The sequence below is a fragment of the Mustela erminea genome, chromosome 6, assembly GCF_009829155.1.
Source record: "Mustela erminea isolate mMusErm1 chromosome 6, mMusErm1.Pri, whole genome shotgun sequence".
Classification (NCBI taxonomy): Eukaryota; Metazoa; Chordata; class Mammalia; order Carnivora; family Mustelidae; genus Mustela; species Mustela erminea.
The window spans coordinates 3,700,361-3,716,711 of record NC_045619.1 but is presented as its reverse complement, the minus strand read 5'-3'; the positions used below and the strand labels follow the sequence as shown (position 1 = coordinate 3,716,711).

The 16,351-nt window shown below is 53.7% G+C and overlaps 1 protein-coding gene across 1 annotated transcript in view; it reads left to right on the top strand.

The window, feature by feature from the left end:
• Window positions 1-16,026, top strand: part of ATXN10 (ataxin 10) — a 160,114-nt gene extending 144,088 nt beyond the window's left edge. Inside the window, exons 11-12 of the mRNA XM_032345929.1 lie at window positions 13,832-14,019; window positions 14,686-16,026. Of these exons, the coding sequence (XP_032201820.1) occupies window positions 13,832-14,019; window positions 14,686-14,688 (191 nt within the window). The 3' untranslated portion in view covers window positions 14,689-16,026. The remainder of the gene's footprint in view (window positions 1-13,831; window positions 14,020-14,685) is intronic.
• The last annotated feature ends 325 nt before the right edge of the window (window positions 16,027-16,351 follow it).

The window sequence follows — 16,351 nt, the reverse complement described above, 5'->3', positions numbered from 1 at the left end:
AGGAGCCGCACCAGGGACCCCGCGTCCCAAGCTTTTTGTGTCTTCTGCAGACCACTTGGAGGACATACAGGGCCTGCTTCCTGCACGGAGTCGGCTGCCTCACAGGGGCAGTGCTGGCGACAGGGAGAGGGAGGTCTCCGTTCGCTCGGGCTTTCTTAGCCCCGTGGTTTGCTGGACCTGCATTCACCCCTTCGCTTGGACACTGGCGCAGATCTGAAGACGGAAACAGGAAGCTCGCTTGCAGATATCCCCTTTCCCCATCTTAACCGGCCTCTGGTCTGCTGCACATCCTCTCCGAGGCAGAGGCGAAGTGCTCTTGGCCCCGGGGCAGCAGGCGTTGTGTTGTGGGTTGTGAGTCCCGGCCACCCCGAGAAACCTGCCAGCTCCCAGCCCAACAATGGCCATTGGTTTCTGTGCGCTGCCAGGAGAGGCTGTTTGAGGAGTGGACAGACCTTTTCTTCAGGGTTAACTGAGTACAACTGAAAACGGGCCCCGTGCTGTGAAAAAGCCTCATGGCTGGACGGAAGCCAGCCCAGAGCAAAAATAGGAGACGGCCCGCAGTTGGGCAGCAGGGACCTAGCCCTGCACTGGAGACTTTTCACATGACCGCGCCGAGCCTCACTTTTACAAGAGATGCTTGTCTTCGTGTTTGGTTCACGGCCGAATTTCTCGTTCTTACAGAAGCTCACAGAATGGTGACTTTGTCAGATGTGGATAAAGATCCGCACTTTCTGGGTGAGGATAGGAAAAGCCTAGAAAAAATCAACACATTTTCTTCGGTTTTGGGGTTTTTTTTTTTTTTTTAAAGAAATCAGATTTTGTCAGAATCAAAACGACTTCTGTCTTTCTCTTCTAAAGCACTTCTAGAAGCCAGCCCCCTCTTATTCAGGTATTTCTTCTGTGTGTAATTAGGAAGCACTAGGAAATCCTAACAGGTTTTCGAGAAGGAAACAGAGGCGAAGGTGCCCAGCCGCCTCCCACCGGGCTGCCGGAGCACTGATGCCCGCGCACTGCTGTTCCATCGCTGAGACAGTAGAACCCACGGGATTCGGAAGGTTGGGGTGTCAGGGGCAGTGTTTCTTCGTACAGGCTAGTTGGCGGACCCCACACCTCTAGGCCCAGTTCAGTTGTCATGCTGAGTGTTCGAGACTGTTCTGCCTTGACACAGAAGGTGCTTACCGAAAAGTGGGAAGAGTATATAGGCACCGCTTGTAAAAGATTGTGAAGCAGGCGTGTGCGGAACCAGCTCCCAGGTGCGGACAGAGTCGTGGCCCGGCTGTGCCGAGCCCGCCGCCGCGTACGCCCTTCCCCGGTGGGCTCGCCTCCCCGCGCAAGGGGCTGCGGTTGGCGGTCTCCGGATCAGCTTACGAGGAGTCCTGGCCTGCGTCGTTTTGTCACCTGCCAGCAGACTCCCCCTCCAGATCACCGCCGACGGCTCACGGCGTTCTCTCCCGGCAGCAGCTTTTTCTCTGAGCTGTTGCTGGGCATTTAGGTATTTTAACTTGGGGGCTGCTACTGTCGATCGTGAACGGCGCCACGAACATTTCTGGAATCTCCGTCTTGCAGCTTGTTTACCTTCAGCGTGCTCCTCCGTGACACCACACTCTTCAGAGCCGGCTGTACCAGTGTATTCTCCCGTCCTGCGTGCTCCCTGGCGCTTGATAGGGACTTTAAGATGTTTGCTGTTCCGATGCGTACAGCGCGCTTCCGGGATGCTGCGGGAGACACTGTCCTCAGTCACAAGCACGTTTTGACACTTGCTGACCATTGGGACTTCCCGTGTCACAAAGGTGCCACCAGATACTTTTTTGTCTCTATTTACATTTTCTTTCCTTTTCTTCAGTTGAGTCATGGAAGCAGTTCCTGTATTCAGGGTGTGAATCGTTTGTTCGTTTATGTGAATTGAAAGCGTCTCTCCGATCCGTGGCTTGTCTTATTTTCTTGTTTTTTATTTTTCTTAGGTGTCTTTCTTACTGAGAGTCAGTGTACTATGCACAACGTGTGGGTGTCCCCACATACGCACGCACGCCACAGCCATCACCCAGAAGACCGGTCCTGTCCCCTGGAGGGCTGCTTTGGGCCCCTTCTTACCCAGCACCACTTTCCAGAACGGACTCTGATCTGACTTCTGGGGTGCTTGGGCGAGTTTTTTCTTCCCTCTGTGGTTAGTGGGTTTGTGTCTCACTGAGACCCTGAGGCTGGAAGAGCTTCTTTCTATATTTTTGCTGGCAGCTCTGTAGTCCTGCCTTGCTGACAGATCTGAGGTCTACCAGCTCATTCTGACCAGGCATGCAGCCGGGGTGCAGGTTTTCATTGTCCTCCCGTGCTTCTGTAGTCGCCCTACCACGAGAAAACCTTCCTTTCACCCCTGGCTCTGCGGGACACGTGTCACTGTCCCATAGGTATGATTTTGTTTCTGTTCTGCGTTCAGAAGATTGGCTTTCCATGGTTCCTACCTGATACTGTCTTCATTGTAGTACACGACCGTCTTGACAGCCGGGAGAGCCAATTTCGAATGTTAAACAGCCTTTCCTACGCGATCCTTTTCCTGTGTTGCTGGATTCAGGTCCCTGGTGTCTGTCATCACTTCCGTCTGTGGATTCTGTCTGTGTTTCCTGCTGTCTGCTCGGGTACGCAGTGGACACTGTTCTCGCTGCTGGGGACACAGTGCTGGCCAAGGAGGAGACGCCCTCTCTGCTCTCGTGAGGCCTGCGGTCTGGTGGGGGGTACCTTGAGGACAGGTGCTCAGATGTTCCTGGCAAAGAGAGGGCTCTGTAGTGAGGGCTGGCTTGAGCAGGGGTGGGAAGGGGGTGCCTCTTCCTGACCTCCCTCCTCCCGCCTCACCCCGCCCATCAGCCCTTCCTGATTTCCCTCCTGGCGCACTGGCCTCCCTCTTCCACTGGTACCTCCGGCTCTTCCCTCTCCCAGGCCTGCACCTGCTGCTGCTCGACCTGGGCTGCTCCCCTGTGTGCACTGGCCAACCCCTACTGGTTCGTCCAGTTTGAAATAAATTCTGTATATTGGAGAGAAGTCTTCCATGATCCCAGTTCGAGCAAGACCCTCTTTCATTGTTTCAGCTTCTGCTGTCATGTAGCATTGGGACTGTGATACTCAGCTGGAATTCCGTGCCGCTTTCCACAAGTGTTCACGAAGGTCAGCAGCACTGTGGCATCAGCCCATCCCCATCCCTGACTCGATGCTTCTGGAGCACACAGGTGCGTGTGCACAGATGCACCGTTTCCACTCCTTCGTCCCTCCATGGTGATCGCCATTGCCCTGTCCCCTCGTTGAAAAGTGACAGAGGGAGAATGAAGAAACCCAGGAATGCTGCTGCATTTAACAAGACCCGCATGTGCCATCAGATGCTGGCGGGGACACTGATTTCGGGGATGCACTGAGCAGTCACGTGGGTAGCAGTCACGTGGGTAGCAGTCAGAGAACTAATTGGTTCTGACCGTTGAATGACGGGGCTTTTCCTGACACCGGCGAGTCTAGCTCTCGCTGTGGCCCAGCTTTGTTGACCGCAGGGGGGCTCCCTGCAGCAGAGGCAGTGGCGGCCGGCCCGGCCGGCCCGTGTGTCTAGCAGAGCTAGCTTCTTGCATCCCGGGCCTCAGGATTTTATTTAAACCCCATGAGCACTCTGTGAGACAGAGCCTGTCAGGACCCCATTCTACAGAAGAGGAAGTGGAGGCAAAAAGGTTTTGTAACCGACAAGCTTGTGTAAACTGCCCAAAGGCCCACATCTTTGGAGATGGCAGCGTTGGGATTTGAGCCCAGGTCTGTCCTGTTCCACAACCTCCCTCTGGCCCCTGGGGACTCCTCATGGACCCCCCCCCCCAGCTTCCCACACTTGCCTCTCTCCAAACCACTGTCCGCACAGCTGCCCAGGAGTGTGTCTTGAATTTTCTGCTTCGCTCCTGCTGTGGCTTCTAATTGTACTGGAATAAAACAGAGCTGGCTTACCGTCTCCTGAATGCCCAGGAGGTGTGGTGTCCGCCTACCTCTGCCCCGTACATCTTGCTCTAGCCAACGAGGGGCCCCCTCGACGTTTCTTGGCGCCACGGGCTTGTGCGCAGCCCCCAGCCGTCTGCCCAAGCTCACTAGGTGACTAGGTGACCGGTTTCTTTGTCTCCCGTGGGCCTCAGCCTGGCAGTGCCTCGTCACGCGTCCTCCCACCACTCCTGTCCGATGAGTTGGTCTCTGGAATGTGGGTGCTGCAGGGGCAGGCACGTGACCATGCTGGGAGCTGTGGTGTCCCCCGCATGGAGTGCAGCGTCTTCCCGTCTGCTGCGTGGGTGACTAGATGGTGGTTCAGTTCTCCGGAAGCCGGGTGTGGGGCCAGCCGCTTGTCTGTGTCTACACCCTGTGCTCGTTCCGGGGTCGTGCTCAAGAAGCATGTTGGTGTAGAAGTGGAAAAACGTGTTGGGGTATTAGGTGTCCGAAACTGAAGGAGATTTTACCTCCGAAGTGAAGTAGCCGGTGTTCTAGAAGCTTTAAGACAGACAAGTGTCCAGGAGGAGCTTTAGAACTTAATGTCGCCGTCACAACCAACTATGGCCTTTATATCATCTGGAGGGTCCATGGTAGTTATTTCCAGTAACTGTGGAAGGTATTTGCACATGATCAATGTCTGCTGGAGGTCACCGTCACCTTGAAATGGATCCAGCAGAGCTCCTCCCATAACAAGGAGGAGCGAGCTTCCGGCTCTGCGCTCCGCTCTTAGCTCGCCTGTCAGTGGTGGAAACAGAAGCCAACGGCAGGAATGAGAGCCGCTGGCCCCTCCCCTGCTTGGTTTGCAGCAGGCCACCCAGCATCTGCAGGGAGGGCCCCCCTGCTGACTTCCTGGGGTGTGGCAAGGAGCAGGGGAGAGGCGCGCAGGATGGCCATGGGGTACCCGTGGAGCAGACTGCCCCCAGGTGACTAGTGACATCTGGGCCAAGGACAGTGACAACAGATGCTCGGTGCCTAGTGTACACAGTAGAAGCCTCCTTGCCTCTCCGTGCCCGCTGTGTCTCGTCTCACGTCTGCCAGAACCCCACACTGTTCGCTCTTCTCCTAAGCCTCAGTAGCTCGGCAGCATCTCTGACCCTTAGCTGTGCCTCCGTGACGTGGGACGCCGTCAGCGCTAGGCCAGCACTGGTCTCCGTCATGTAGATGACACTACTTACTCTTCCTGCCCCAAATACTAATTTAATTTGAACTCTTCGTTGGCTGCTTCCCAGGTAATTTCACAGAGGTGGTCGCTCTAGTATCTCCCAGCCTGTCCTGTTTGGGATTTCTTCGAAGAGACAGGGACCTGATTTCAAGTGTCAGGAAACCTAGCCTTCTTTTAACGGGTGGTATCGGCAAAGTCTAGAAGCTCATGGTCAGAGTGAGGAAGGCAGACCCGCCCTTCCTGCAGACCTCTCCCCCTGCCTGTGCGCCCGCATGCAAGTGCTTGGAAGCCACGTCGCCACGTTGCTCCGACCCTGGCTTGCCCCTTCTGGTTGTGTGACCGCGGACAAGCTCGAGCCTCTGTGTCTTGTGTTCTCATCAGTAAAATGGGGTGGTTGTGCGCCCCTGTGGCGTGGTGCGTTTGTAGAGGATCAAGTGGTCTGAGCCTCTGCTGGGGTTCGGTCCTCCAGCCCAGCCATGCTCACATCAAAGGCAGCAGTAATGTCGTCTTTGAAGAGAAGTTCATTTGAGGCAGCTAGTGGCCCAGCGAGTCCCTTATCCCGAAGGGCACAGCGCACCTGGCAAGCGTCCTCTTGCCCAGCACACGGGGCCTGGGGCTTCTGGGCTGTCTCTGCTGCGCTCCCTCTGCTCACACGCGGTCAGTCCTCAGGGCCCCACGATCTTGGGGGCCAGCACAACCTCTCCTGCCTTGGTCTCCATGTCAGCCGTGGCCACCTCCCCCTGCAACACCAAGCCCAACTCCGAGCAGCGCTGGGTGTCCGCATGTGTTTACTCAGTAACGTCTCACACATGGTCCCCATGGTGTGGAAGATTCCAGGGAGAGAGAAGGCAGGCACCCACGGCCCTTCGTCCAGCCAATCCGCGTCTCTCTCTGTGTGCCGGGGACTCCGGGCACGAGGACAGCAGTCCCTGCACACAGGTGCGCACGTTCCCTAGAAGGACTAAATATTTTCCCGGTGACAGCAGCCTGAGAAGGGGCACCGAGAGGGGGGGTCACGGAGGGGAGGGACACCCAGCATGAGGGGCTCTAGAGGAATCCTCCCGGCGCCATTGAGTCTCTGGGCCCTGCCCACCATGCTCGGGCCCGGCCGAGCACACGGCATGTGGGGGCTGGGCTGGCATCTCAGAAGCGACATTGGAGGGCTGCCCCGGATACAAATGGAATGGCTTCGTGGCCCCAGAAGCCCTTCATGTGGTTTAAGTTAGAAGTGGTATTGGTTGTTTCTGATCCCAAAACCTGTTGTGTGACACGGACGCCAGACTCTGACTCTTCGTACCACACTATGCTTTCAAGTGGCTGCTAAGATGATTCCAGAATACGTAATGGACGAAATTAGTCTCAGGGCCGTAGGATCCTTTACCACCAAACCCCGTGGATGTGGGGTACCTGCTGCGCGGCCCTCACTCGGCCACAGAAGCTTTTGGAGTGGGGAGGGAGTGCGTGTGGTGACGGAGGGCGGGTGTCGTCTTCCCGTCACCCCCATGCCAGATGCACAGGCTGGCTGGTCGCGGCGACAGTGACGTCTTCTTTGCTCGTCTTGGATGTTGGGCCTTTCTACATCTGGGATTTGTAAAGGGCCCAGAGCGAGCTGCCGCCGAGGACATGGGGCCGGCCATGTGGGGTTGGAGGCATGGTCCAGGCTGGGGAGAGGGGAGGAGGCCCGTGAGGTGGTCACTGTCGGATCAGCCCTGGAAAAGCTCCACTTACGGAAAGTAAATTGTGCGCACTGAGGACCAAGAACGTGCCCTTTGTTTCAGAGTCACTGAGGGAGTAAGAGAGTGCCGATTTGGGTTAGGCTCAGAGAGAGGATGTCTTTGGTTGACATTTGCATGGACACCGAACCGTCCGAGTTGGTTTGTTTTCCTGGGCCTTGTCGTCCGTACTTCCTTTGAAGTCCCGGTTCCCGAGGGATCTAGGGGCCGGCAGACAGCCTCTGCTTTCAGAGATGGTTTTTCAGGGATGACTCTTCCCTCCGAGAAGATGAGCTGCTCCTTCTCGGAGCACATACCACCCCCAAGTATTACTTTATGTTCTTCAGATGGGACCTCTGATCTGCAGACCTGGCAGTTAGCCGCCCCCCGCCGCCCGGCTCTTCTGTTAGCGTTCTTGTTTTTACCACTCCCGGGATTCACAATTAGCCGGTAATTGGCAAATAAGAGAGGACGCGTCCATCCGTGTGTAAATGCTGTTAAGACACGACACACCGCAGGGCCCGGGCAGCAGGAATTGGCACGACGCTGAGACACGGGAACCACAGATGTTCCCTCATATTAAAATACAAAACTGTGGAGGGAAGTTAGAAACCAGATCGACCAACGATTTGGAGAGGGAAGAGGGAGCCAAATGGCTGGTTTTGCGATGGTTATTGGGCATACGGGTTTCCAGCAGGGAGACCCCCGGATACAGTCCACGCTAGAGAGACTCCTACTTTAATTTTCTGATGGAGAAGAGTGTGTCGTTAGCTGAGTGACACATGAGCGTGAAGAGCGGAAGGTAATGACCGTAGACGGAGGGGGCAGTGAGGTGACCTATGTCGGCCTTTGGAGGTAGAGGCAGCCTGTGCAGGAGAAGCGTGGGTGGCTTTGGGGAGGAAGGCTGGTGGTGGTTTCTGGGTCTGTCCCTCCTCAAGGACCTCTCCTGCCCCACCGCCTCCCCTGCTCGGCGTCCGGCTAAACTGCCACCTCTCCTGCCTCCGCAGCTCGGCCCCTGCTTACCCTCCCAACGCCCCTGAGCCACGTGGGCTCTTCCTCCTTCACCGCCTGCACCCGGAAGTCCTCCTTGGTTTGCGTGAGCTCCTCCTCCCGCTGAAGGCTCAGGGGAGCCCAGGGGTCCCCGGGGCAGCAGTTTGGGAAGTGCCACGTTTTCCCTCAGAAAGCGAAGACTTGGAGAGCGGGGCTGAGGTTGGTTAGGACTCAGGGAACGCCCCCTCCAACCCCAAACACGCCATCCCCGACACAGGGACGGCTCCTCGGGCTTGAGCGGCTGGGAGGAGGGCGGAAGCAGGTCACCGCAGCAGGAAGAGAAGGCGCTCTTCCGATGCCACGGCCCGTGCTGGGTCTTGGGCTGGCAGACAGGACATACTGAGAAGTATTTTGGTTTTTAGCAACGTAAAGCATTTCCCGAACCGTTTTAAACTAAACTCCCTTCTTGCACTCTGAAAAATTCTGCAATTTTACCAATTCTGTGAAGATACTAGTTTAGATATGGAGCTTGTGTGACACCATCCTCATCTTTAGCAAAGATTCTTACTGATTTGGGGGGAAGCCTGCTTACAGTGCACTTGCCTCACTGAACGTCGTCTTCTCAGACCAGCCTCAGAAAAGATTTTTCATACTCTCTGCTCTATGAAATAGTATACTTTATTAGGCACTACATAAATCCCTTGCCATAAGTGGGCTTGTTGTCTACAAGTAATGTTGAAGAATATATCCTGGAAGCAAAAATTAAGTGTAGATTCTAAAATACAGTATGTCTATTGGATATATGCCTAATAGAGATTCTATTAAATCTAGATGTATCCATTATACATCTATATACACACAGTATATAAAGCATTGTATTTAGATAGGACATATAATATGTATACACATCAGCAAAATCTTTTAATATATTAAATTGTTTTAATTTAATGTAAGTTTTTCGATGCCAGTACTTTTTTTTTTAAAGATTTTATTTATTTATTTGACAGAGAGAGATCACAAGTAGGCAGAGGCAGGCAGAGAGAGAGAGGGAAGCAGACTCCCTGCGGAGCAGAGATTCCCTATGTGGGGCTCGATCCCAGGACCCTGGGATCATGACCTGAGCCAAAGGCAGAGGCTTTAACCCACTGAGCCACCCAGGCACCCCTAATGCCAGTACTTTTAAAAGCTCGTTTATAAAATTCAACAGATACCTACTGATGCCTTCCATGTTCTATGCCAGAGGTTGGCCAACCTTTTCATAGGTATTTTTGGCTGTGCCCACTGTCCTGTCTCTGCTGCAGCCCCACAGCTCAGCTGTTGGAGCAAAAAAGCAGCTGGAGTCTGTACATAAATGAATGGGCATGGCTGCGTACCAATAAAACTTTACTTATTCTGGACACTGCAGTCTGAGTTTCAAATAATTTCACGTGTCACACACTAAGAGTAGTCTTGATTATTTTCCCAAGCATTTAAAACTTCTGCACAGAAACACAGGCCCTAATTTGCCGACCTCCGTTCTCAGCAGTCTTCAGCTAGAGAGCCAGAGCTTGACCAGAAGGGAGTCCCTGTCTTCCACCCCAGCCCTGCGTTCCCATACAGCACAGGGCTTTGGAAGTGCCTCTGGTCCAGTAACTGAAAGACCCTGCCTTTCTTAGAGGGAGTCTTCCTCGTCGGACAGTTCCAGCTTTAGTGTTTACACTCACCTGACTTTAAAGTGAATTTGGGGCGCGCCTGGGTGGCTTAGTCATTAAGCGTCTGCCTTGGGCTCAGGTTGGGATCTCAGGGTCCTGAGAGCAAGCCCCACTTCGGGCTCCCTGCTCCGCGGGAAGCCTGCTTCTCCCTCTGCCTCTGCCCTTTCCCCCTCCCTGGCTTGCGTGTACATGCGCTCTCTCGCGCTCTCTCTCTCTCTCAAATAAATAATCTGTAAAGTGAATTTGACACATACATGTGCTAGCTAGTAATAGCCTTGCTGTGCGGTACTTTTTCCTAGATCGTGTCATCTGCCGGCCCCCATTTTTGTGGCCCGTGAACACCTCATCACCTTGCTTGTGCCAAGCCACAAGGTTCGGTGCTGGGCCTGTGTCTTTCTAAACCCGGGGCCGTGGCTCGGGTCCCGGGAGCGGCCTTCACCTTCCCAAGCTCAGCAGTCCTGAGCCGCTCGGTCTTTGTGCTTGTGCCTGTTTCCAGACACGGGAGCCCTCCGCGGAGGAGCCGGCTGGCCCTGTGGCGTCCTTGCTCGAGGTCGCTGCTGGCAGGGCCCTTTCAAGGTAGCTCTGTAGCTCCCAGGCTCACGCCTTGTATTTGCAGTAGCTATGGAAACTTTAGAAGCAGTCTCTCTAAAGCTGAGCACACAATAAAGCACTTCACGTGTTGGTAGGATTAGACTTTGGAAGATGTTTAATTTTCTCCCCCACTCTTTCTTTCTGTCTGTCTCTTCAGAGCGGGAACAAGAGGGCCATGTGAATATTAACTGGGACTCGCTTTAATCTCCCTAGTGACACTCAGGGCTGCCCAGGGCTCCGGGCTTTCAGGGCGCTAACAAGGACTGCCATGCATATTCATGAGCTGGGCTCGTGCGTGAGAGCCCGCCCGTAAGGGCTGTGTTTCAGTGTTTCTCTTTTCAGACCGAATTTTATGAAAGACACAACCACTCAATTTGGTTTTTTAATTATCATTAAGTCAGAGAGCCCAGACAGCAGGCCTAGAATGTTCTCCCGAGAAATCGGGGCCCAGTCGAGCACGTCTGTGTGGCACTTAATCTGTAGCCAGACAACACCGGCCCGGAGTGCGGGCGCTCGCTGGGGGCGGAGGGGCAGAGCGCGCCTTTCCTCTTTGCCCAGGAAAAGTGTGCGGCGGGACGCCCTGCTCCGACTCCATGAAATCCTCCTCTTTTAAACAAGTACCATCTTCCTTACATAAGAATGTGAAGCGCGCATTTAAGTGCAGAGGGGGGCGGTTTTGCCCTCTGGTTATTTCTCACGTTCAAGGTGTGCCTAGGAGCCGGCTCCCGCCTGTGGCCCTGCTCCGCCCCGCCCTCCTCTCCCTCGGCTCCGTCCTCTGGCCCTCCGAGCACCGACTTTGGAAAACTACAAAAATGCCTCTTATGCTTCAGGCTTTTCTGCCTGGTCTGCTAGGCTGTCCATCCGGGGGCTGTGCCGGGGGTCTGTCCCCCGAGAAGTTCACGGCTTCTGCGTCTTGTTCCTGGCGCAGTGCTGGCCCCGCTGGCAGCAGCGCCCTTGCCAGGTCTGTGCTGCTCTCTCCCGGGAGGTAGGCGGGGCGGGCGTGTCAGTGTGGAGTTTCCTGGCGCTGTGAGGGTGAGGTGCTACGAAGCCACGAAGCCACGGGGGCAGGATTTTCACGAAACGCCTCGGGTGCCTCGGCACCAGGAGCATGACAGATCTGCTCTGTCTGCTCACGTGGCGGGAATTCTCCTGGGGGCTGTTGTCCCCGACCCTTGCTGACCCGGAGCACGAAGCTTGCTCGCCCGGGCTGCGTGTGGATGGGTTTCCCGTCTTCCCCTTCCTCCAGCCTGCAGAGCCCTGAGTCAGGAAACCACCCAGAGAGCAAGAGAAAAACACGTTTGTGCGGGTCCCGCCGTGTCCCCACGGCCCCGCCCACGTGCTGAGTGGGGAGATGGCACTCCCGGGGTCACACGTCGTGCAGGCCTCGCACCTGCGCAGGAAGACTTCACGGGGTGTTTGGGTGGACGCACAGACGCAGACCGAGGTCACTGGTAGTGTTCGTAGCCCACTTGGTGTCAAGGGTGCCTGGCCGGAGAGGGACGCGGTGGCCCTTGGGCAGGGGTCTCGTTTGCCCAGTAACGGTTTGCCCACTGCCGCTCTGGGCGGTAGTTCATTCTCCAGAGACATCCTGCCTTTCGCCTGGCAGCATGAAAGGCCGGCGCAGTTCCTCCATGACCGAGCCGCACCCCCCCACCCCGTTTCCAGGAGCTCTGGGGCATGTAGGGGGGTTTCGGGTTTCCTGCTTTCAGTCACATTTCAGTGAATTACCAGGAAGCTTTAGAAAGAAGTGCTTTGCTTCCTATCATTGGCATTCAGGAATTTGACACGTGAGCTAAAATTGTTCAGTCTTTTATCTGTTCTTGCCTAAGTTTACCCGTCGGTGGTTGGCTCCTTCAGTCAGGTCTCCTGACCCTGCCTCTCCCTTTCCATACAAAAAGTGAGGAAGTGAACCCGTAGAGTGATGTTATTCTTGATGAGAAATTGCTTGCAGCACATGATTCATGGTTCAGAAATTCACTAACGTGGTAGAAGTTTTTGTCCACAATCCTCCCTTTTATTCTTTCTAAACTGGCATAGAATGGGGGTCCCGTGATCGTGGAAAAGGGTGAGAATGTTATAGTTTAGGCTTTGTGCATTCGAGTATTTCTGTCTCCAGAAAGGAAATGACAGCCCTGATAAAGGTGCTGGACCTTCTCAGCGAAGAATGACAGGTAAATGGCAGAAGGATGTTCTCCTACCGAAGGGTGGCGACTAATTACAGAATCGGCATCAGCTGGGCACCACCCATGCCGACTCTGTGCCGTCTGGAACAGGTTAGTCATTTATCCTCACGAGTGCCCCTAATGATAGACCTCCAGAGAGCAGAGGGTCACTGCCCCAGCACACATCTGCTCACCCTCTTCTCGGGGCTGCCCGCGCCCCCAGGCGGGAGGGGCAGGGACGGCGTGGAGCGTCTGTGATCAGGGGAGAGCTCGAAGGCCTTGTCGGGATGGTGAACCAGCGTGGGCGTGTCAGACGGACTGGGAGGGAGTAACTTCGTAAAACCCCTGGAGATCTGTCCTGAACATGAAGGTCGTGTTTCCTGCACCTCCGCCATCTGACCTGAGTGGACAGGCTCGTTCCTTACTGTCTTACTCGGAGGTTACGAGGCTGGGGAAGCAGTTTGATTGACATTCTGTTTCAGAGTCTACAAGAAAGAGCCACAGGCTTTATTGAAGCCTTTCTCTGTGGCCTCGTGTCCAGCGAGGGGCCTGGCCTCACCGCTGTGCTGGGAGCCAGGACCTTCAGGCTAAAGAGCCTGATACATCGTGGGGGGGACACAGATGCCCCATTCTGACATCAGAAATGCCGGCACAGGAAGCATATGGCAGTCCGGGGAAAGGGAGTGTTTTTCTTGCCAACGTCCATCCGATCGTGGGCAGGGAGGTCTTGCTTTCTCAGAGAAAGTGTTTACTCTCCTGGGTGTTTGCTGTTCCCCTCTGGACCAACAGAGAGTGCCAGGCCCGCTGTTCTGGGCATCGCTTTTGTGTCCCTGGATCCATGAGTTGGTACCTGGTTTCTCTGCAGTCTTTTCTAGAACAACGTAGGTTTAATGCTTTCCTGAGATTTACACAGTTCTTGGTCACTCAAGAAAAGACCTTGGTAACTAACACAGCCGTCCTGTCTTCTGTCTGCTATGGCCGATGCTGCCCAGACGTGTGGAATGGGGGCTGGGTGCAGTCAGGCCAGAGGACGCAGCAAATCCTTCAAAGGCTTTCTGGCTCCCTCCTTCAAATGCAGCCGAATGAGGGGAATTCTGTGCTGACTGCTAGGGAGCAGTTCTTTATAATGGAGCTGGCTTTGGGCAAGACGAGTCTCCTGTCTGCTTCCCACTTGGCATCTTCATGACTGACACCGTCGTGTCTTCTTCCCCGGCGGCTCAACACCACGGTTCTCTGTGCGCGCGCACGCGATCAGAGTTCAGATGTTGCTTCCCTGCTCGTTCATTCATCAAATCTCGATCAAGTACCTCCCCGTGTTGGCCGTCACACGGGCGCACACATGTGGGACATACATGTAAGTGCCCGTGTTCCCGCTTTTTCATTACTCCCTCTTGGGCAGCGTGTCTGTAGCACACGCTCCGTGAGAACGTGTTCACTGACGCTGTGTCCCTGCCCTCCCTTTCCCATCACGCTCACGTGAACCTCAGACACGGGGAACCGTGTCGGCAGATTCCTTGACTCGGCCCCCAGTTCTGACCCAGTGGGTGGTGTACGCCATCCGCAACCTCACCGAGGACAACAGTCAGAACCAAGACCTCATCGCCAAGATGGAGGAGCAGGGGCTGGCGGACGCGTCCCTGCTGAAAAAGATGGGCTTTGAGGTGGAGAAGAGGGGCGACAAGCTGATTCTGAAGCCTACTAGTGACCCGCCACCGCTGGTGAGTGTGCCGGGGCCCCCTCTGGGTCCCAATGCCCTGTCCCCTTGGCCTGTGACAGGTTTGTTTGTTTGTTTGTTTGTTTTTCCCAAAGATTTTATTTGTTCATTTCACAGACAGAGATCCCAAGTAGGCAGAGAGGCAGGCAGAGAGAGAGGAGGAAGCAGGCTCCCCGCTGAGCAGACAGCCCAATGCGGGGCTCGATCCCAGGACCCTGGGATGATGACCTGAGCTGAAGGCAGAGGCTTTAACCCACTGAGCCACCCAGGCGCCCCCCCGTGACAGGTTCTTCCGGAGAATATGGCTGGGAGCACTTTACTTTCTAAAATGGCCAAGAAAGCCTGAAATTTAGTTGCCAATAATTTGGGGGTTTTTTGGTGGTTGTTGTCCTGGCTTTATGCTGCCGTTGTCTGAAAAGTTCAAACTCATTTTAGGGGGGGAAATAGAAAAATCAAATCAGAATTTTTACATGGTCCAAGTGTCTGGATTTTCTGGTGGAGAGAGGGCTACTGTGAAGAGAACAGGCATCTCCCTGTCGAATGCTGGGCGAGTTGTTCCAGGTTTCTCTCTCAGCTCTTGACCAAAATCTGCTGTTTCCCCACCCGCCTTGGATGACTCTTAAAAATAGATCTGTTATATCTGTCATTGTTCTTTTTTTTTCCTTCTTAGTGAATGAGCTCTCCATCAAAATACCTGAATTTTTGGAATCTGTTTCCTGGACTTTCCGTCTTCTGCAGTATGTGAAATCGCAAGTGTTTGAAGATTTATTAAGTGTAAATTCAGGAACACGTGACTCCTTTAGATAATAGAGTTCGATGTGGGTAAGCTCGAAAGTGAAAGTACCTGAGTATCCTGTTGTTTCTTTGCTTTAGAAACTGTCTGGTTTGCCTTTGTCCCCATGGATACAGTGTGCGTTTCAGTAATACATTGTACTTACTGTGGCAACAGATAATAAATTCTTCTTCTCGAGGGAGGGTGCATCCCTTATTTGGCAAAGCTTGGAGCATTTGATCGGATTCCATTTGTTCCTTCAGATGGCAAATCAGCCCGGTTCCTTTTCTTCTCTGCCTGTTGGGTTTTCCGCACTCCGGCAGGCAGTTGAAGTAGTTTCTCACTGTGATTAATTCTAGCAATCTCTTTTCGCCCTTTCTGCCTTTCCAAAACATTGACAAGACTCATTTCCAGCTAATTAATTCGAGAGCTGCTGAAGAATAGAGGAGCTCGCTCTTCATTTTAGGGACTGGGCTGTGCTTGTCACTGAGCCTGGCCCTGGGGAGAGCGTGGGGAGAGTGTGCGGGCCATTAACCCTTCTCTTTCCAAATCACCCGGGAAGAGACCTCCTGGGCCATTGTGCTCCCGGGGGATGCCTGCGTCTGTGAAGAGGACTTTGTGACAGGACCACAGGATTAAAGAGATTCCTGGTCCTATTCACTTTCAAGGACATGGTCTCCTGAAGCACGCCTCTCCAGGTCTGGCCACGGCTCCGCTTTGTGGAATTGCTAAAGTAGCTTTGGGGAGCGGGAGCAGATTTGACCCTGTATCTTTCTATTTCCATCTCTTTCTACCCACCCCACCAAATACGTACTCAGAGCTGGAGCTGGATTAAACGAGCACTGGAATTTTTAGGTCATTGATGTAAGCAACAAAAGCTCTAGGAGGGAGGTCATGTATGAACATTCCTGGACAGCCCGTTACTGTAAGCTCTCTAGAGATTTTGCACAGTTCCTGTTGAATTTTCCAAAATAGAAAGATTCTGCCAGAAGTGTTAACCGAAATACTGATCGTTCCAGAGTAAAGTGCTTCCGACGTGTTTTGTAGTCGTCCTTTAAATGGCTTTTGTAAAAACAGCTCAAGTATGTTCAGAATGAAATAAGTGGTCCCCTGTGCTAATGTACTCTCTATGTCCGAAAAAACGTCAGCTTCTAGAATTGTGGTCATCTGTGAATAACATTTTTTTTCCCTCTCATTTATGACATTCCATCAGTAAAGAAGCCTTTTGCAAAATTTAAAGTGCGCGAAGAAGTCATTCTTTCCCGGGACACAAAGAGTTAACGTCCTGTTCTCTAAACAGAGGGCCCCCCCCTCCACAGGGAAAAAAAAAACAGTGGGAGTCCCTTTTTCCTTTTAACAAGTTTGCAATAGACATTTCTTTTTCTTCCCCTCTCAGTGATGTGTGCACACCAGTGGAATCAAGCAAACATGTCGGTATAAGCCATATGATAACAAACACAAATAAACAAAAGGGAGCCTTGTGTGGGAACACAGAAAGGGGTAATGGCTGTGTGTTTTCTAACTGGGAAATGTGGGACTCGCACAGTGAAAACATGCTGACGGC